The 18,009-nt window shown below is 53.0% G+C and overlaps 6 protein-coding genes across 6 annotated transcripts; 4 read left to right on the top strand and 2 right to left on the bottom strand.

Moving 5' to 3' along the window:
- Positions 1 to 173: 173 nt before the first annotated feature.
- Z517_09500 (uncharacterized protein) lies at positions 174 to 1,726 on the top strand (the record flags this gene model as incomplete). Its single annotated transcript, XM_013425408.1, has 2 exons — positions 174 to 300; positions 459 to 1,726. 2 exons carry the CDS (start codon positions 174 to 176, stop codon positions 1,724 to 1,726), a joined length of 1,395 nt encoding a protein of 464 aa, XP_013280862.1.
- Positions 1,727 to 3,008: 1,282 nt separating this feature from the next.
- Positions 3,009 to 3,284, top strand: Z517_09501 (uncharacterized protein; the record flags this gene model as incomplete). Its single annotated transcript, XM_013425409.1, has 1 exon — positions 3,009 to 3,284. The coding sequence occupies one exon, from the start codon at positions 3,009 to 3,011 to the stop codon at positions 3,282 to 3,284; it is 276 nt and encodes a 91-aa protein (XP_013280863.1).
- Positions 3,285 to 3,832: 548 nt separating this feature from the next.
- Positions 3,833 to 4,483, bottom strand: Z517_09502 (uncharacterized protein; the record flags this gene model as incomplete). Its single annotated transcript, XM_013425410.1, has 1 exon — positions 3,833 to 4,483. One exon carries the CDS (start codon positions 4,481 to 4,483, stop codon positions 3,833 to 3,835), a length of 651 nt encoding a protein of 216 aa, XP_013280864.1.
- Positions 4,484 to 4,706: 223 nt separating this feature from the next.
- On the top strand, positions 4,707 to 6,464 carry Z517_09503 (uncharacterized protein; the record flags this gene model as incomplete). Its single annotated transcript, XM_013425411.1, has 2 exons — positions 4,707 to 5,117; positions 5,175 to 6,464. 2 exons carry the CDS (start codon positions 4,707 to 4,709, stop codon positions 6,462 to 6,464), a joined length of 1,701 nt encoding a protein of 566 aa, XP_013280865.1.
- Positions 6,465 to 9,400: 2,936 nt separating this feature from the next.
- Z517_09504 (aspartate-tRNA(Asn) ligase) lies at positions 9,401 to 12,184 on the bottom strand (the record flags this gene model as incomplete). Its single annotated transcript, XM_013425412.1, has 2 exons — positions 9,401 to 11,124; positions 11,176 to 12,184. The coding sequence occupies 2 exons, from the start codon at positions 12,182 to 12,184 to the stop codon at positions 9,401 to 9,403; spliced, it is 2,733 nt and encodes a 910-aa protein (XP_013280866.1).
- A 1,197-nt stretch (positions 12,185 to 13,381) lies between these two features.
- On the top strand, positions 13,382 to 17,908 carry Z517_09505 (uncharacterized protein; the record flags this gene model as incomplete). Its single annotated transcript, XM_013425413.1, has 1 exon — positions 13,382 to 17,908. The coding sequence occupies one exon, from the start codon at positions 13,382 to 13,384 to the stop codon at positions 17,906 to 17,908; it is 4,527 nt and encodes a 1,508-aa protein (XP_013280867.1).
- Positions 17,909 to 18,009: the final 101 nt, after the last annotated feature.

Raw genomic sequence — 18,009 nt, forward strand, 5'->3', positions numbered from 1 at the left:
TGTCTTGCTGACTGGCAACATTTCTCATCAACCCGACCCAACTTATCCTCTTCCGCCTATTTGTGTCCATAATTGGTGAGGAAAGAACATGCAGGTATTGCTTTGAGCCTAAGGAACAAAGTTGGAGTCGACAGAGAGAACGCGGAAGGGAGGGGGCGCCAAGCAGCTTCGTTATGAGCGGGGCATTGAACTCGCGCCACCGACAATATGAGCATCTGATTCTCTCTACGGGTCTCTTTGGCACGCTTCTTCTCCAGCTCGTCGCCGCATACACGGTTCCGCAATATGTTCTGGACCATGGTGAGTTGTGTCCGAAGAAAAGAAGGCAAGGCCAACGACGTTTCCCGTTGTGACACTGTCGGTCGGTCGCCTGAGGTCACCCGGCGAGATTGAAGCGATCGTATAACCTTGCTAGCGAAGGAAATATTTTGCATTGGCTAACCAGCTCTCTTCTTCAGCCCCAATCGTCTGGCTCCACTCCGACGACCCGTACATGCCAAGTGACATCTTGACGCATATCTTGCACACGTCCCCGAGGATCGGCTTTGAACCAATCACCGAGGCGACACCGCTGGCAAGCCTCGAGAATCTGTCGCTGTTGAACGCCTACGGCAAAGATGGGACCGACGTCTTCTTGACGGCGGTGGATGACGTGTCGACCTTCCCGGACTGGGTGCTCGGCGAGACACCTGATGCGGCGACGGGTGCCCTTACCAATTCTACAGCGTGTGCGGTTGTCGTGGTGGAGAAGACGACGAAGAAGGGAAAACATGTCGACCCCCAGCAGGGTCAGCAAGAAGTACTAGTCCTGGACGCTTTCTACTTCTACTTCTACTCGTGGAACGAAGGGGCGGATATCTCGCAGGTCCTTCCGCCGCTGAACAGGTTGTTCCCGGACAGTAAGCCGGGCGATCACTATGGAAATCACCTGGGCGACTGGGAACACAACATGGTCCGATTCCAGGACGGGAAGCCGACGGGGATCTACTTCAGCCACCACACCAGCGGCGAGAGCTGCGCGTGGGAAGACGAAGCGTGCCTTTCGAAGCAGGGGGAGCGACCCGTCGTGTTCAGCGCGCGCGGATCCCACGCAAACTATCCTTCGGCGGGGAGCCATGTCCACGACGAAGCCCTCATCGACGTCGCAGACCAGGGCCGGATGTGGGATCCCATCAAACGAGCCTATTTTTACCGTTACGACCCTCAGACAAGCGGACGGGGAATCTTCACCGCCGCAGACCCCGCCGGCGCCGACCCGACCGACTGGCTCAACTTCAACGGCAATTGGGGCGACAAGCAATACCCGGACACGGACCCGCGACAAGAGACGGTCCCGTATTTTGGCCTGAAGAAATTCAACAGCGGCCCCAACGGACCCAAGTTCAAGCACCTGGTGCGTAAAGGCCTGGTGCCCGACGTGGGCGAGAAGCCCAACCTCATCAAGACCCTCGTGCACTGGTACATGGGCATGTACGGGTGCTGCCTGAAGGGGATCAACCCGTGGGTCGTCGTCGTCGTGGTAGTGCTTGTCGCGGCCGTGTCTGTTGCACTGTGCGTCTTTGCGTGCAAGAGGGTTCGGCCGCGGTTGAAGGCGTGGATTCTCAAGAAGACGAAGAGGAGGAAGCACGACGAAGCTAAAGATACCGCTGATGTTCAGCTTCGTCTGCTTGATCCCGACGGGGTGGAAGCGGAGGATGATCCCGAGGTGCTTGGTATAGATAGATAGATGGAATGGCCGCAATGTAACTCTGGAGGTTCGTTCCGCGGCGTGCTGGATGCTGTTCCGGGCTGTCCGAGCAATACGCTATACCACTGACTCAGTGAGCAGTCCTAATGGCCACTCGGTCCTATATACCAATCAATATAGATTATGGTGAACGCCACCAGATGATGTCAATCGATGAGTAGTTGTATAATGCACAGACCATACGAAGGATGTGCTGTCTCGCAGCGGATAGCTATACTTAGTCGCTCGTTTGGACCAGGTACTAAACGTAGTCGGTATGATTTCCCTCGAGCAGTTTGAAAAGATTCCACGATCTCGATGTTCAGCCTCACCGGGTCACTATTTGCAAGTTGCTATTGAGGTCGTGACGTCTCAGTGCTGACTCGTACGTTAGGTGATCGCCCTATTTCCAAAGCCTACGCCGCCGACTACGAGTAAACGGCTTTGGTCACTCTCGATATCTCCACGAAACCCCACGTCTGCCGTTCCCCTTCCTGCGCCATATCACAGAATGGCCGCGCGTGCCGTGCCTCATCAGCAACCGACATGGCAGCTGGCGTTGCGAAGCGAGACGGAGGTCGCACGACACCTGGCCAACTGCTGGCCAGGCCTGGTTCGTCGAGCCGTGGGAAATCCTTCAGGGAACTCAATAACTGATTGACTCTCGGGCAAGCGGCATCGTTCTGCCAACAGCGGCGACGCCGACAATGACAACGACAGCAAAAACAGCGGCAAGCCTCGAAACAACACCATAGCGCCAAAGTCAAACCCGAAGGCCATACACTCTCATTTTGAAAACCCGGGGGACAAAAGAACCGTTCGGTGTCTCTTACACATTAGTGATGCTTGATTGCCGATGCAACCAGGGAAACGGCGACGTTCTGTGGACAGAGGCGAACCAAACCACGAGGCGGAACGGCTGCGGCACAGCTCGACTCGGTATACAGAGTCGAGGACAACACCTGACATGGATATTTTCATTTTAAAACTGGCTAGACGATTCCTCCTGGTCCCGGGAAGCCTCCATACAGAACGGAACTCCAAGAGTCACGTCCGGTATACCCTGCAAACCTGCCCCTGTCATTTCATCCCCTGAGGGCAGCTTGGAAATAGCACCATAAGCTCGCCCAGGGAGTCCGAGACGACCACTGCGAGTGTGCATGACACGGATTATCGGCAATCATTACGCTATCGCATCATCTTTGTTGAACGCGAAAATCCTCCGCCAGAGCTGATACGGAAGGCACAGAGAATAGTGTCACGCTCCCGAGCCCGGCCTGAGATGGAGGATGCCATTATTGGAGAGTTGAAGCAAACGTCTCGAAGACTCCAAGATCCAGGCGAGGATACAATCATCAAACAGCTGGTACCTGATATTATTCCACCTGTGGAAAGTATCCCCGACCACAGACTGGAAGATGAACGAGATCAAGCCTTGTTCGACTCTGCCCCTGCGCCGCTCAACCAAAACACCATGCGCTATCTAATATGCTGCCATAGCATTCATCTGAAGATGCCAAACCTAAGAGGAGAGTCAGGCTTACACATAAGGTGCTAGGTAGCACTTACGGCGATATGAGTGCACATCGGAGACGATCAGGCGGTTACGAGGACTGCCTTTGGCATGAGAACACAATGTCGCGATCTCCCGTGCAGCTAGAGTATAGCACTACTTGTATTCTTCCATGATATTGTTCCCCTTCGGTTCACTCATCACGAATGGTTGACCTAAAGAGGCATCACCAAGACATGCACGACTGCGGCCGCGCTGTCAATTTGTCCGTGGCCGGAAGCCCTGTCCAGTGCTTGCCATCCTACTCGATTCATGCTTACTTGTAGCCGCCGGACAGTACTGTATATGCTATGTGTTCTCGCCCGTCTGGATTACAACTGTGGCTGCACAGGGGATGGGCTCTGCGTGAAAACTTGCGGAGATGAAGAGTGCAGCTGGGTTGGGGAAACATCCAAGCACCACTTGGTTTTTGACATGTGTAAGATACTCCGTTGTTCCGTTTCCATTTTCAAATTGAATACGCCTGGTTTGCTTTGCTGGCTCAAAAGCTCGAAAGGTGATATCAATAACATGACTGCCATACAAAGACTGCATCAGCGCCGAGATCCGTTCATCTCCTGGTAAATACCGTGCTCTTTTAATTGCTCGAGAGCGTCGAGCACCCAGTGTCGACAGTCCCTTCGCACGACGACTCCCTCTATCTCCTGATTGCGGGGCACAGGGATCGAGCGACAAATGCCGTCCACTTTGGACAGATTGGCCTGTGCCACGGTGCCCTTTTCGTACTTCATGTAGAACTGCCCCGAACCCTCGATATCGTCGCGCTGTCCCGCGTCGTATTGCCATCCGGGGCCGTGGCCGCCCATGACCTGATAAATCCACCCCTTGCCCTGTTCCGCTTCGATGTAGACTGCGTCGTGGAAGACGGGCATCGACTTGAACCGCGCGATATAGACCTTGTAGGAGGCCATGACCTCGGTGTCCGGGGCACGGCTGAGGGAAGGGGGAGGATACCCGGGAATGCGTGGGACGTCTTGGTCGGAATGGCCCCCGGAAATTGCTGCACCGCCGCGCTTCGATTTCTTGGCCAATAACTCTGCGTACCGATTAAAACTGTAGCAGCACAGTCTCTGCAGGGGATCACGAATTAGGGCCAAAGCCCTAGCTTGGAAGGATGAGTTTGCACAAGGGAGAACAAACCCTGGGATGTGTTTGCTGGTGATGCGGATATTGGTGAATCCCATCTGGTGTCACTCAAGTGTTGGGTGAGTGTCACCCATTCAGAAAATGACTAAGCGCCAAGACATAAGACCCATATAGCTTGGCGGGGTCGGCGCGAGCCGCAAGTGAACGCCGCGCCAAATTTAATGTCGCCGAGCCCGCGACCTTGTACCAAACGTTCACAACCCTGAACAAGACATAGCCACAGTTGTCGCGCAGACGCCCTCATATCTAGTAGAGCACGATATGGCGGCAGTCGAAGCATTTCCACCTCAAAAGGGTCGAGATGCAGGACAGATTTCGCGCCCCGACGACACATGTCCAAATCGCTCAAAACGACCGAAGCGCATCCATCATGATAGACCTCTCTTTCCCCCAGCTTTCTGGGACAATTTGTCAAAAATTCACCTAGACAAGCACGCCCTGAAAGAGTTAGATAGAAGAAATGCGCAACTGGCAGCAAGTTCTTGTTCACCATACGGAACGCGACACCTTTTCGATCCCGCGACCACTAGTGATGCGACCACTAGTCCTGCGAGGGGAAGGACTTCACTTCTTTCCGCTACCGATTTTCTTCGTCATTGTGATCGAGACCAGCTTAGAGAACTTGAACAGCTCGCAGGAGACGGCGGGCCCGATATGTCGGATGTGAGAGGCGTGAGTATGCTGCTATCTTTTTCGTCATCAACGCTGACCTCCCCTCGTTGTCTACAGAGCATGAGGCCTCTACCCCGTCCAGTGATCCAGAGCGAGACTGGGACACATGCATGCAAGCCCACTTCTCACACCGCATTGACCACTCACGCTACCAATGAGCCTACAACCGAGAAGAACAATCAGACTACCGACCAGAGAACCACACAAACTGTCAAAAGCAGTAGCCCATACTGTCCCAACTTTGATCAGAACCTCACCGATGGGGGGGTTTACCCTGCTAATTTCTTGTTTCAAGATGGTGAAGCAGCCAAAAGACCGGGTAATTGGGAGCAGATCAACCAACGACTAGGCGTACGACGACTCTCTCTTTCACCCTCGAGTTTCTCGGAAGCAGATTTTCAAAATTTTGCTAAAAACAACGACAATGCTCACAAGGAGAAGCAAGTGACCACATCGGTAATACCAATTATCGAGGGCAAGATCATCGACCCTGGATCTGTGTGCGGCGGAATCCGATGGACAAATTTGGATCCTCTCACAGATGGAACAATTGTCCCTGGCAATCCTGACATCTATTACGGCGCCCGTCCCGAACGATTGGACCGACGCGTCCGGGATGAGCTGAGGAACTCTATCATTCCATCAAAACAGGATTCCCTCCCTATCGTGCCAAATTTCTTTCTAGCTGTGAAAGGCCCTGATGGAACTGAGAGAGTTGCGAATAGCCAGGCTTTGTACGATGGAGCTTTAGGGGAGAGGGGCATGATTCGCCTATTATCATTCGGACATGAGAAGCCAGTCTTAGACAACAACGCGCATACGATTTCATCGATATACTACCATGGTTACCTTCAGCTGTTCACCATCCACGCTGCATCACCGACTGGTCCTGGTGGCAGACCGGAATATTTCATGCACCGATTGAGATCCTTTGCCATGAACGACTCTCCAGAAACATTTCGACAGGGAGCCGCTGCCTACAGGAATGCTCGGGATTGGGCGAAAGAGCAAAGAGACCAGGCCATCGAGCAAGCAAACGCGAGGGTAAATGGCCGTCAAAGCACAATACTTGGGGTCGAGACCAGTGTCGAGCAGGCGTCGAGCCTCACGTCCGAGCCTAGATTGGGTGATGCCAACACCGAGACTCCGATCCAGGAGACACAACCCCATCCAACCGAAGATCTCGAATCGACTCTCAATTCTCACAACTCTGCAGTCTCGTCCGGCGAGCTTTCATCGAGTCAAGGGTCTACCAAACGTTTACACAGACAACCTCTAGAACAATCTCCGCCTCAGAATAAGCGTCAGAATGTTCGCCAGTCTGACGACGGTGATGAACACCTGTGACTCAGCTCGTGGACAGTGTTATCACGCCTCAATGTCCTTTTCAGGAGCTTCTTCTACTTTTGTGGTTTCCAGACCACGAGTATCAACGATCATCCAAGAATGGAAAAAAAACAAACAAAAAGAAAACTCGGGGTTTCTAAACGCCGCTTGTGTTCCTGCGGTACTCCCAACATGGAGATTTGTATGTCTCTATTTCATACTGTGGGTTCTGTCTAGTGCACCTCCAACGCGACAATGTTTGCTCTGACCGGAATTGTTCTGGATCACGCTCCTCCTGCCTTTAATTCTCCGTCATTGCACCTTGTTGAATGACGCTAACAAATCGGTTTCTCAGATCTTGAGCGACGGCGATCCGACCTAAAAAAAAATCAGCACCGTGGCACTTGGCGTCGTTTCGAGTTCCCCAATGTACAGTGTTCGACGGCCTTGGTGACACCAAAGATGGTCAAGTTTGATGTTGTTGTCCAGCAAACACTCCATGACGAGTGGTTATTCTCGACCGCAATTCACATGCCATCGTGTCTGTCATATTCACCTGCTTGGAGGACGGATTTGACCTTCTCAAGATTACCAGTGGCGCCGGCTTTATCGAGGCAACCCTTGGCAGGGCGACATATTCAAGATACGAAGAGACTACCAAGGCACTTGTGTGGAGAATCAGGAAAGCTAATGTACGAGGTACAGTACAAGTGCTCGCGGAAAAGGGCATACAGGAAAAGCTAACACCCTACTTTGGTGGCAAGGACCGGCAGACCTATTTTGAGGAGACAGTTGGTGGAAGTCTCCCCTCCATGACGGGCTTAGCTTCTCCATCAAGGTAGATAACTCGTAGCCTAAATCCATTTGTACCTGATTCAAAATACCACCACATCCGTTTCCTGACCCGTTGTATCGTTGTTGAACAGCACCCATACTAGGCACAGAGAGAAATTCACCTCGACTGCCACGATTGATTTTTCTGTGCTCTCTTTTTTTTCTTTCTTTTTTTTTTCTACTGCAGATTCACTGAAACCCCCCCCCCCCGAGGCGTGATTCTGGTTCCTTGCTGGAGTTAGGCAGAGAGCACGTAGGCTGGGGAATCCACGTTGTCGCTCTTGTCGAGACTCGCGCTGCTTGTCAGTGTGAGAAAGCCCGGATCATCCCCTCCTCTTTGTCCCAACCGGCAGCGTGATGTGAAGTGCAAGGAGCCAACTCGGCCCAGAAACGCCCAAGAAAATCCATACCCGCGTCGCTTTCCTTCGTCATGTTTCGAGCAATGTCCCCCCCCGGGTGTCCTGGCAATATCTCACTCGACCAAAGATCGACCGCGAACGTTGGTACGGCGCATCTCTTCCCGGAAAGGGACGCGAGCAATGCGACATTCGGGGACAATTCACCACGACGGCCCCCATTCTGCCCGCTGACCTATCCTTCGATCCCTTTCAACTACACGAGCGGCCCACTGGCTCCCACCGTGACAAGGCACAACGGCGGGCGCCGTTACGTGAAGTTCGACTTCCCCCTCCTGCGCCAGAGGATCGTAGACGCATGTCCTGGCGTGAGGAGGATCGGTGTAGAATTCGAAAAAGGAAGGGAGAGGGGGGGCTTTTCAACCGAGTATTCATCCTCGACATGGACAACGGGACACGCGTCGTTCGCGAGGCTGCCTTTCCGAGTAGCTGGCCCACGAAAAACTGACGACGCGGTCAGAGGTCGCGACAATGGATGGCGTACGGTGAGCACTTTTTCGAATTCTGGCCTTGACGTGCGTGCGGCTCATATGCGATGACAGTCCGGTCTCATACGACCATTTCCCGTCCCAAAAGTCCTCTTGATTGGGAGGGCAGATTGAACATAACCCCGTCGAGGCGGAGTACATGTATCATGGAGCACGTCCCAGGAGCCCAGTTTACACGATTTCTGGTCGGGCATGACCACTCATCAACATATATGCTGGTTGGTCACCAAGCACTCGGCTCTTGCTGCGGCGGAGATGGCAAATCTCACGTTTCCGGCCTGCGGGCAGCTTATATTTCGACACTTTTACGAAAAGGCAGACGGACAAGGTCAACGTCACAGACGGCTTCTGTGGTCGGGCCCGAACCGTGGTCGAGGCTACTGGGACTACTGCGTCGGTGACGAGTCTCATGGGCCAGAACGGGCGGTCCACGAAATCGGGGGGGCATGTCAGTAAGTACCCACCAACCTGTATTCCCCCCCTCCAAGGCAGAGAAAAGATTTGCTAATCCAAGTGACAGGGTCTTCTCTACGAGAGTACACCGATGCTTTCCTGACCGCCGGACATGCACGACTGTGCCCCAGTCATCCGACAGACCGCGACCATGAACTCCCCGTCGTACCGTGGTTGCAGAGAGTCGGAAGATCCGGTCATGAATCAGGGATAGATGGGGAGAAGCTTCGGGCCTTGGGATGAGAGGCGACGTGACGTGACGTGGCGGACATTTGTGGGCTTGTGACCTGTAGGTTTGTGTGCTTGAGTGGATGTACCATTAATAGTATAGTTCATTAGGTGATGGATTATCAGGTGTTGCCATTGGATCGAGCCGTGTTGTGTCATTATTAATGCGGCTCATACATACGTAGCTAGCTAGCTAGCAGTACAGATAATCAGTTAAGCAGGATATAGCCAGCCAGCCAGCCAGCCAGCTTGTCAGATATTCCTCACCCCCTCAGCACTGATTACGTAGGTTATCGATCTCCTGATCATAAAAGCGTGTACTCGAGAACCGGGATAAGATCTCTCTCCATATTCCCCGTCTTCCTGTGGTCGGTGGACGACGGGATGATGGCGTGTTTTGATCCCCACGTGTATTCAGTTCGTCCCCAGGACCACCTGTCGCTGGCATTGGTGGAAGAGTCCAACACCCATGCCAGTCAATGTATGTCGGTCTGTCCTCGCGGACAAGGGGGTGATTCGACACCCCCTGCCGACTGACCTATTCTTCCCCCTGGAAGAAGTCGATGATGGCGCGAGCACCCTTCGGTCCCAAACCGCGGGCCGGGTAGCACAGGTAGAGCGGGTCTTCGAGAGTGTTGAACTTGGTCCTGAACCCCGTCTTCTTGTCGAGATTGAACTTGGCCGCCAGGGTCTGGTACAGCGAGTCGAGCGTGGCAGCCTTGACACTGCCGACATTGTGCTCGCTGCTCAGTTTGGCGGTCGCGCCGGCACCGAACGTGCACGTCTTGTAACCCGCCTTCGCAGCGGCCTTGAGAGCGGCCTGCACTGTCAGTTCGATCGCTCCATTGGTCGCACCGGGGAAGTCAAGCGCCCATTTCACCTGCACGCCCCACCGAGGTGCAAGTTGTGCGAGCACCACCAGGCTGTGTATTTTGCCCCGGTCGTCCACGGCGATGAAGTACTGGCGGTGTGATGCATCCTTGAACGGCGTGATCACACTCAAGTGGACCTGTGCACCCTCGCGGTTATCCTGCCACTCTTTGATGCGCTTTTCTACTTCCCGGCGCACGTCCTCCGGCACCTCACTGCCGTACTCTGTCACTTTCACTCCTTCTTTCGAGGCGTGCCGGATCTTGCGGTCAACGTCGCTGTTGATGGTCATATGCTCATTATTAGCAAGATTGACCCGCTGCTCTGCCACGTTGGTGAAGCTCTTCCATCCCATCTTAGCGCCGAGAACCTCTTCGATTTCTTTGTCTACAAGAATAAAAAGAGGCCGGAGCCGAGTCTCGCGCCGAAGCCACTTCAGAAAGGCGGCAATCACGTCTTCAAGCTGGGATGTTTCGCACAGCGGGTTTCCGGCAATAATTGCTCGATCATGCGTAGGAACGTAGGCGATAGCTGCACCCGTCTTGTCATCCCGCCAAATCTGGTATCTCTCGTCCATCCAAGAAGTGTTCGTGGCGTCTCCGTAATTTGCTACCAAGTTCTCAACCGGCTGGAGATAGCCCTTGGGACGATGCAAAGTGCTGTCCTCGGGATGTCGCAGGTTCGGTTCCTTTTTCGCGGGGAAGCTCTTGGGATCGCGGGAAAACAGTGACGCATAGCGCAAGTTGCCTAGGTCCAGGATAAGCGCAACAAGACGTTCGAGCCCGATACCAGCGCCGGCGTGCGGCGGCGCCACCCACTCGAAGGCTTGCACATATTCCTTCAAGTCATCTGGATCCATGCCTTGGGCTTCCATTCGCTCCTTCAGCAGTGTGTGTTCATGGATTCTCTGCCCACCAGAAAGGATTTCTTGCCCCCGAACCATAAAATCGAAAGAATTGGTGATATTCCCGTCTTTTTGATCTGGCATGGTGTAAAAGGGACGTGCGGCTGCAGGAAACTTGTCGAGGATGTAATAATCAGTGTGATATTTCTGCTTGACTAGCTCTCCGAGTCTTCGCTCGCCCCGGGTCGGCAGGTCGTCATGCTCGGACTGTTGACTTCCGTCGTCGTTGGTCCAACCTGATTCGTTCAACAGCTTGACACCTTCTGCGAATGTGATTCTCGGTGTCTCGTCCAGCCAGACCAGGTCGTCGTGTGGGAAGTGATGTTTCAGGGTATCAATGTCCTTCTTGTTGTAGTCATAAAGTGTTTTGAAGATCTCTTTCAGTGTCGCATCAATCAACCACATTGCTTCGTGATAGTGCCTGTCTATAGCCATTTCCAGATCCAATCCCGTGAATTCGGTCATGTGGCGGGGGGTGTTTGAGTTTTCTGCGTAGCATTTAGCCATGTATGTCACCAGGGACGAGGTGAGAAACCTACCAGCACGGAAAACAGGGCCAATTTCAAAGACACGTGGGAAATCTGCCGAGATGCACATTTGTTTGGCAAGCTGTGGGCTTTGAGCCAGAAAAGCCGGACGACCAAAGTAATCGAGCTTGAAGACGTCTGCACCGCCCTCAGTCGCTCCGCCTTGTAATTTTGGTGTATGGATCTCTAGAAAGCCACGGTCCTCGAGATGGCGTCGGAAAGTCTTGCACACAGCCGACTGAACTCGGAAGATTGCCTGTGCTGATGGTGTTCGCAGGTCGAGAATACGATTCGCGAGCCTGACCCTATCGGATATAGAGTGACCGTCAGTCGCTGCGTCAGCCTCGTAGACACTAAAGGGCACAGGAGCCGTCCTCGCCGAGACCAGCCGCATCTGTGAGATCTCAAGTTCCACATCCGAAGTGCTTGTACCCTTAACAGTTTGTTCGGGCTCTTTGACTTTGGCTCTGACGACGACGATGGAACCTGCCCTCATGTGTTCCACCCACCGGACCATATTTTCAGAGACCCCGCCGTCTATGGCGCGGAGCACGCCCTGTATCGTGGTGGTCTCCTGGCGAAACACCACGAAGGCAAGCCTTGCACTCATGTGTCGCACAACGTGAATTCGAGCGCGAAAGGTGATTTCCTTGCCAGTGAGACTGGTGTCAATATCTGCGAGCGAAATCCAACCCGCGTTCCATGCGTCATGATCGATCGGGTCATCTTGAGACTGTACCAATGGTAGTTTGCCATATCGCTTCTTCGCTTCAGGAGGGTCATCATTGTCCAGGAATTCATCTAGGCTTTTCATGGCCTCGCCGTGCCCGCGCCGGTTGTTCTCTTCTCCACCCTCTTCCTCATCCTCGGCGCTGGACCATTGGACCTCTTGTTGGACTGTATCGGCAACATCTTTTTCGGGGCCCCCTCGCCGGTGTTTATCACTGTGATTGGAAAGCGATTCACCCAATTCATGCTTGTGATGAGAGATTTTGTGGCGCAGGTTCGCGATTGCAGCCATGACTGCGGACTTGCACAGGTGCAGCGGACGAGAGCAGTGCTACAGAGCCACGAAGAAGCGATCAGGTGTAAAGAGGCAAGCCGGCTCTGGAGTTGGCGATTCCAGCAGGGCTTTTAGCATGGAGCGGATGATCGTCCCGGCATGTCGCCGTCGATGATCCTGCAAGAGATTTGACGTCATTTGTCGCAAAAACCCGGTGCAGGCCACCGGAGTCGACCGCACTGTAAGGACTCGCTAAGATGGCAGACCGTCGATGATCTTCCATGTTGTTTCAAGTGTGTAGGCAGCGAATAGTGAGCACTGACATGAACGGAGTAGATCAAACCAAGTCTTCAGAGTCGGGGCTTGGCCGTCTGCAGCTTGACATCACAACCAATTGTGGGTGACTAGTAGGTTTGCCAAGGCCTTGTTGGTTGCTACAGAGGTGCCGTGGAGTCACTAACGCCCATCCATGGGGCACTTTTCCCGTTGTGGGCTTCTACGAACTCGTGCCCCGATGTTATTTGCGCCACGGGTATACAGCCAATCCGCAATCCATTGGTTGCGAATCACTCAGCGCACTTCTCTTGAGTATGCAATCCTACACCGGCTGTATTGACAGGACCTAGGGTGGTCACTGTCGGAGGACAACGAAGCGGAGCAAAGTGTGAGAACCTGCACTTGTGTGCACAAATCACTAATATCATGGCACGGGCAGATCACTCTACAGCATCCCGAGACCAAATCAGGCCTCGTAGCAGTTGGCTTTACCCTGTTTCGGACTGGCATCAAGGATCCTGGCAGATCCCCTGCCAACCCTTATGCCTGCTAATTTTACCTCTGTAAAGTCGCTGCCAGGAAATCCGCATCCGGTCTAGGCGACTTTGACCCTTTTGGAATAGCGGCGGGCGGAGACAACCGTGACAATTCCCCTTTGGAACGGAGATTATATAATCACTTCCACAGTCCCATCACGGTGTTAACGTTCTCGGAACAGTAAGGAGACTACGATGCACGTGGCAAAGAGGATCCGGAGAACCCTGCCCACATTTGAAGGTCTCATGAAACTGACCGCAGCGACTGGCATCCTGTGATTAGTTTGAGAAGCCGCAGCCTTGATCTCATTCCAGGCGGGGCGAAAAAGGAGGGGCAAATGACTGACTGTGACGGTCTTTCACCTCGTCGCCGCGCATCCCCAAGTGCGAACACACCACAACAATGGCTCAACCGGCCAGTGCGAAATACCACAGCGAACCTTCTGCCCTCTGGGGGAAAGCGTACGACTCTTTGAAATCTCAGCATCCCGAGCTTGTAGAAAAATATGAGGAGATTCTCTCAGCACACTTGCCTGGGCAAACCAATACCAGTAAAAATGTTGTGTCAACGGACCCGAAGGAGCGGCAAGCCCAAATGGAAAGTATCATGAAGAATGGCATGGAACGTGTCGATGCTAGGAGGATACGGTACCGCATCGCCGGCAAAGAGTTTGATCTGGAAAACCAGGTATCCGAAGCCACCGACTTACTTCTATCGGTTCGTGACTGGATTGCTGGAGCAGTCAAAAGTTCACCGGAAGCTTCGCTAGCATGGGCGGGCGTCTCATTGGTCCTGGTCTTTCTCAACAACCGAAGTACAGCTCTGTCGGCCCAGAATGAAGGCTTTACGTATGTGACGAGTCGCCTGCGCTACTATATCGCTCTGGAATCTATCATGCTGCCTGAAAGCGGAGCGAGCGGGATCGACGGAAATTTGAGAGATAGATACGAGGATGTCGTCTTGGACCTGTACATTCATGTCCTCAAATTCCAAATTCATAGCGTTCGACGCTTCTACCGTGGCCGTCTTGGGAATCTGGGCCGCGACCTTATCAACGCAGACGAATGGAAGAGCATGTTGGACAAGATAAAGGAGCTCGAAGAAGAGATTGAGAAGAAGTCCGCGCACATTAACAGCTCTATTGCGCGAGAGAAGCTCTCGGGTCTCAAGGCAAATTCCACATCCACGCTCCAGCTTTTGGAGCGCCAAGTCGAACTCGCCGAAGAGTGGAGTGATCTCTTTCAACAAAAGGTTGACGCCATCTTGGATGCCCTCGCTAAGCAATCTGATCTATACAAGCAAACCTTAAGTGATGAAGAAAGGAAGAAACTGGACTCCCTGCTTGAAAAACTCTTCGTGAGTGATTATGAGATGTTCAAACACAGGATCGATGGAAGAGTCGAGGGAACTTGTCAATGGTTCCTGGAACACCAGAACTACAAGCAATGGCTCTCTCAAGACTCAGGCCCTCTATTTGTGTCTGCTGACCCGGGCTGCGGCAAATCTGTCCTTGCAAAGTATCTGGTGGACGAAGCCCTTCCTCGAGATGCAACCATTTGCTATTTCTTCTTCAAGGATCCATACGCAACCACCGCCAAACAGGCCGTCTGTTCCACTGTCCATCAGTTGCTCAAGCAGAAGCCACACCTCGCTCACCACGCACTTGACCACTTTAGAGGAGTTGGAGAACATTTGCCCGAGGCGCTAAGTGTTGTCTGGAATATGTTAGTCGACACAGTCACGGACCCCGAAGCAGGACACATCATTTGGGTCGTTGATGCTCTGGATGAGTGTGCCGAGCTGGAGCTCAGAGACCTGATATCCTTGATTGAAGGATTCTTCGACTCGTCGAAATCAAAGAGGACAAAGTTTCGGATACTTCTCACCAGTAGACCTTATTACTCCGTGACAACCAAGGTCGAATACGCGTTAGCTGAATCGTTTCCCAATATCAGGATTCCTGGTGAAGATGAATCCGACGCAATAATGGAAGAGGTGGACCGGGTCATCCGTTACCGGATCGAGAGACTCTCCAATCTCTACGCCTTGAAGAAGAGTCTCAGAGACCATCTGGAGGCCCGAATCTTCCAAATTGAACATCGCACCTACCTTTGGGTCCACCTGGTATTCGATTACCTAGAGAAGAGCAAATTTCAGAAGACAATGAGGGGAATATCGGATCGTATTGATACTGTTCCAGCCAAAGTAGACGGCGTATATGAACAAATTCTTCTGCGAGTTGAGGAAGAAAACAGAGAAACAGTTCAGAAAGCGCTAAGCATCATTTTGGCAGCGGACCGTCCCTTGACTTTGCAGGAAATGAATGTTGCGTTGAACGTCGCCTCTGACATGTCTGGTGAGGATGAACTAGATCTCGAAGACGACGATGACTTCAAGAACACACTTCGAGACTGGTGCAGCTTGTTTGTGACCGTTTACAATGGTCGCGTTACTTTGATCCATCAGACTGCCAGAGAATTTCTCTTGGCCAAATTCGACCAAGGACGCCCGACGGAAGCGTTGGAGACAAGTACAAAGAGTTGGCAACATTCGATACCACTGTCTCGTGCACACGCCATCTTGTCAATAAGCTGTGTAGCTTATCTGAACTACATGCGACTTCGAGGCCTACAATTTGATGAACCAGAGATCGAGTCCATCATCAAGGAGCACCCTTTCCTGGGATACGCGTGCTGGCACTGGTCGTCGCATATCCGTGATTGTGGGTACGTGAGTGACGAAATTCGGCATTTATACATATCCATTTGTTCTCCTGATCAGAGTCTGTGCAAATTCTGGCTAGAATTGGGCAGAGAGCTTCGACGCCTGTACTCATGGAAGGGAGATGACAAGATGTTTCGAATACGTGACCTCAGCGTAGAGGATCTGCTGCCCCAGACTCTGCCGGCATATTTCGGCCATCTGGAGGGCTTGAAGATGCTAGAAGGATCAGAGAAATCGCAGACCAGCCGAGAGGCATTATCGCCATTTTTCGCCGCCTGCTGGGGCGGTCACAGCCAGGTGGCTCAATATCTATTGGAGAGAGGTGACAATACGGATACCACGTTCAGAGATCAGCATGTCCTCAGTCTCGCACTGGGAAGAGACGCTTCTGGGAAACCATGGACTGGTGTGTTCCTGGAGATATTCTCTCGCATCATTGAAGATGTTCCCCCGAGGCGCCTCCACGCTCTTCAAGGATATGAACATTGGGGATTTGATGATAATATGTACCCTAGCCTCCACTACGCGGCAGCCTATCTGGATCTCATTTACCTGGAAATTCTCCTGAGAAAGCGTGGGATCGAGATAGACGTGCGGGATTCCTTGGGAAGAACCGCACTTCACTGTGCCAGGGGTGCGGAAAAGGTGCTGTGCCTTCTCCAGCATGGTGCGTCTGTTTCCGCGGAAGATTATCTATGTCAAACACCGCTATTCTGTTCCCAGGGAGCAGAAGGGAAGAAGTTGTTGATCGAATGGGGGGCCGATATACATGCCACTGACGTCCATGGGAGGACTGCACTCCATGAGGCGAAGGATGCAGACGATGTATCAGTCCTAGTTGAGAGTGGAGTTCCTGTCGATGCCTTGGATCACAATGGTCTTACGCCTCTGCTCTACAAAACCACTCCGACAGTGGTGACGGACGCACAGTCCGGCCCAATTACTGCTCTTTTAGAGCTGGGAGCCAACCCAAATGCGAAGGACCGGGACGGTATAAGCCCATTGGCTGCCATCGTCAGAGTGGGCTCATCTGGATTGGACAAGGCTAGCACAATTATGTCGACGTTGCTTCGATATGGTGCTGATCCTAATATTCCGGATAACCATGGCTTGAACCCCTTGTGTTTCGCGTCCGGCGGATTCTGGCGTTCCAGAATGAAGTCAATCGTGGAGACTCTCCTCAACAATGGAGCGAACGTGAACAGCAAGGATGAACTGGGACGCACGCCCCTTCACTATGCCTGCTGGAACGCTCGTACAAAACTCGTCAAGTACCTATTGCGTCGGGGTGCAGACGTCCAGATAACAGACCTGGAGGGCAACTCACCATTGCACCTCTGCACACTTCCCGCGATACTGCAGGATTGGGAGATCATGTACACGGCCTCGGTAGTGGAATTGCTCAATCGAGCCGGGGCAAAGTTTGACGCTGTCAATCACCGTGGTATGACACCGCTCCTCGCCGCGGCCGCGAACGAGCGTTACCTCCATTGGATAGCAGCCTTGGCTGAAGCGACGAAGAGCGACACTTTGGTGGCTGATGATCGCGGGATGACAGTACTTCACCATCTCGCTGCCAACGTTCAACTCGGGAAACGAATTGACGCAGAGAGACGTGATGGCACGGAGCTTTTAGAAACAGTGCTAAATCGCCTGTGGGAGACTGGCGCCGAAGCAGTCCTGGAAGCACGCGACAAAGAGGGCCGAACACCACTACTCGTTGCAGCATCTCACGCAAACGACGCAGTGCTCAGAGCCCTTTTGGACAGAGGGGCCTCTGTAGAGGCAAAAGATGAGATGGGAAATACGGTTCTTCACTGTCTAAGTCTCGGTGATCCTGTTGGTGTGTATGAAGCAGACAAATGCTTCTACAGAGTATCGACAGCGTGGCAGAGCACGAGGCAAAGCTTCGACGTCAGAAATAACAAAGGGAGGACGCCTCTGCACGAAGCGTGTGATCGCGGCAAAGCATTCCTATCAGAAGCTCTTGCCTGGTCCGGAGCAGACCCCGGCGCCCTCGACAATACCGATTGCGATCCGCTGCAACTTGTCCCCGAGGTCTGGAGGGACGATATGCGTGGATTTGTTGAACGCGGCTGTGCCTCGAGAGGCCAGCAGCGACCACAACCGTTCCACGAGGACAACTACGCTCCGATCCGGTGGCCTCCCGCACTACCACGTTCGGTAGCAAGTTCTGCTGGGTGATAGTCTACTAGTAAAGTAGTCGCCAGCAACAAGGAGAAAGGGACTTTGCCTACTTTGCCTACCTTCCTGGTGAGATATGTATGTAGACCAGTCAATGTCTT

Source organism: Fonsecaea pedrosoi, assembly GCF_000835455.1.
Source record: "Fonsecaea pedrosoi CBS 271.37 unplaced genomic scaffold supercont1.6, whole genome shotgun sequence".
In the NCBI taxonomy this organism is placed as follows: Eukaryota; Fungi; Ascomycota; class Eurotiomycetes; order Chaetothyriales; family Herpotrichiellaceae; genus Fonsecaea; species Fonsecaea pedrosoi.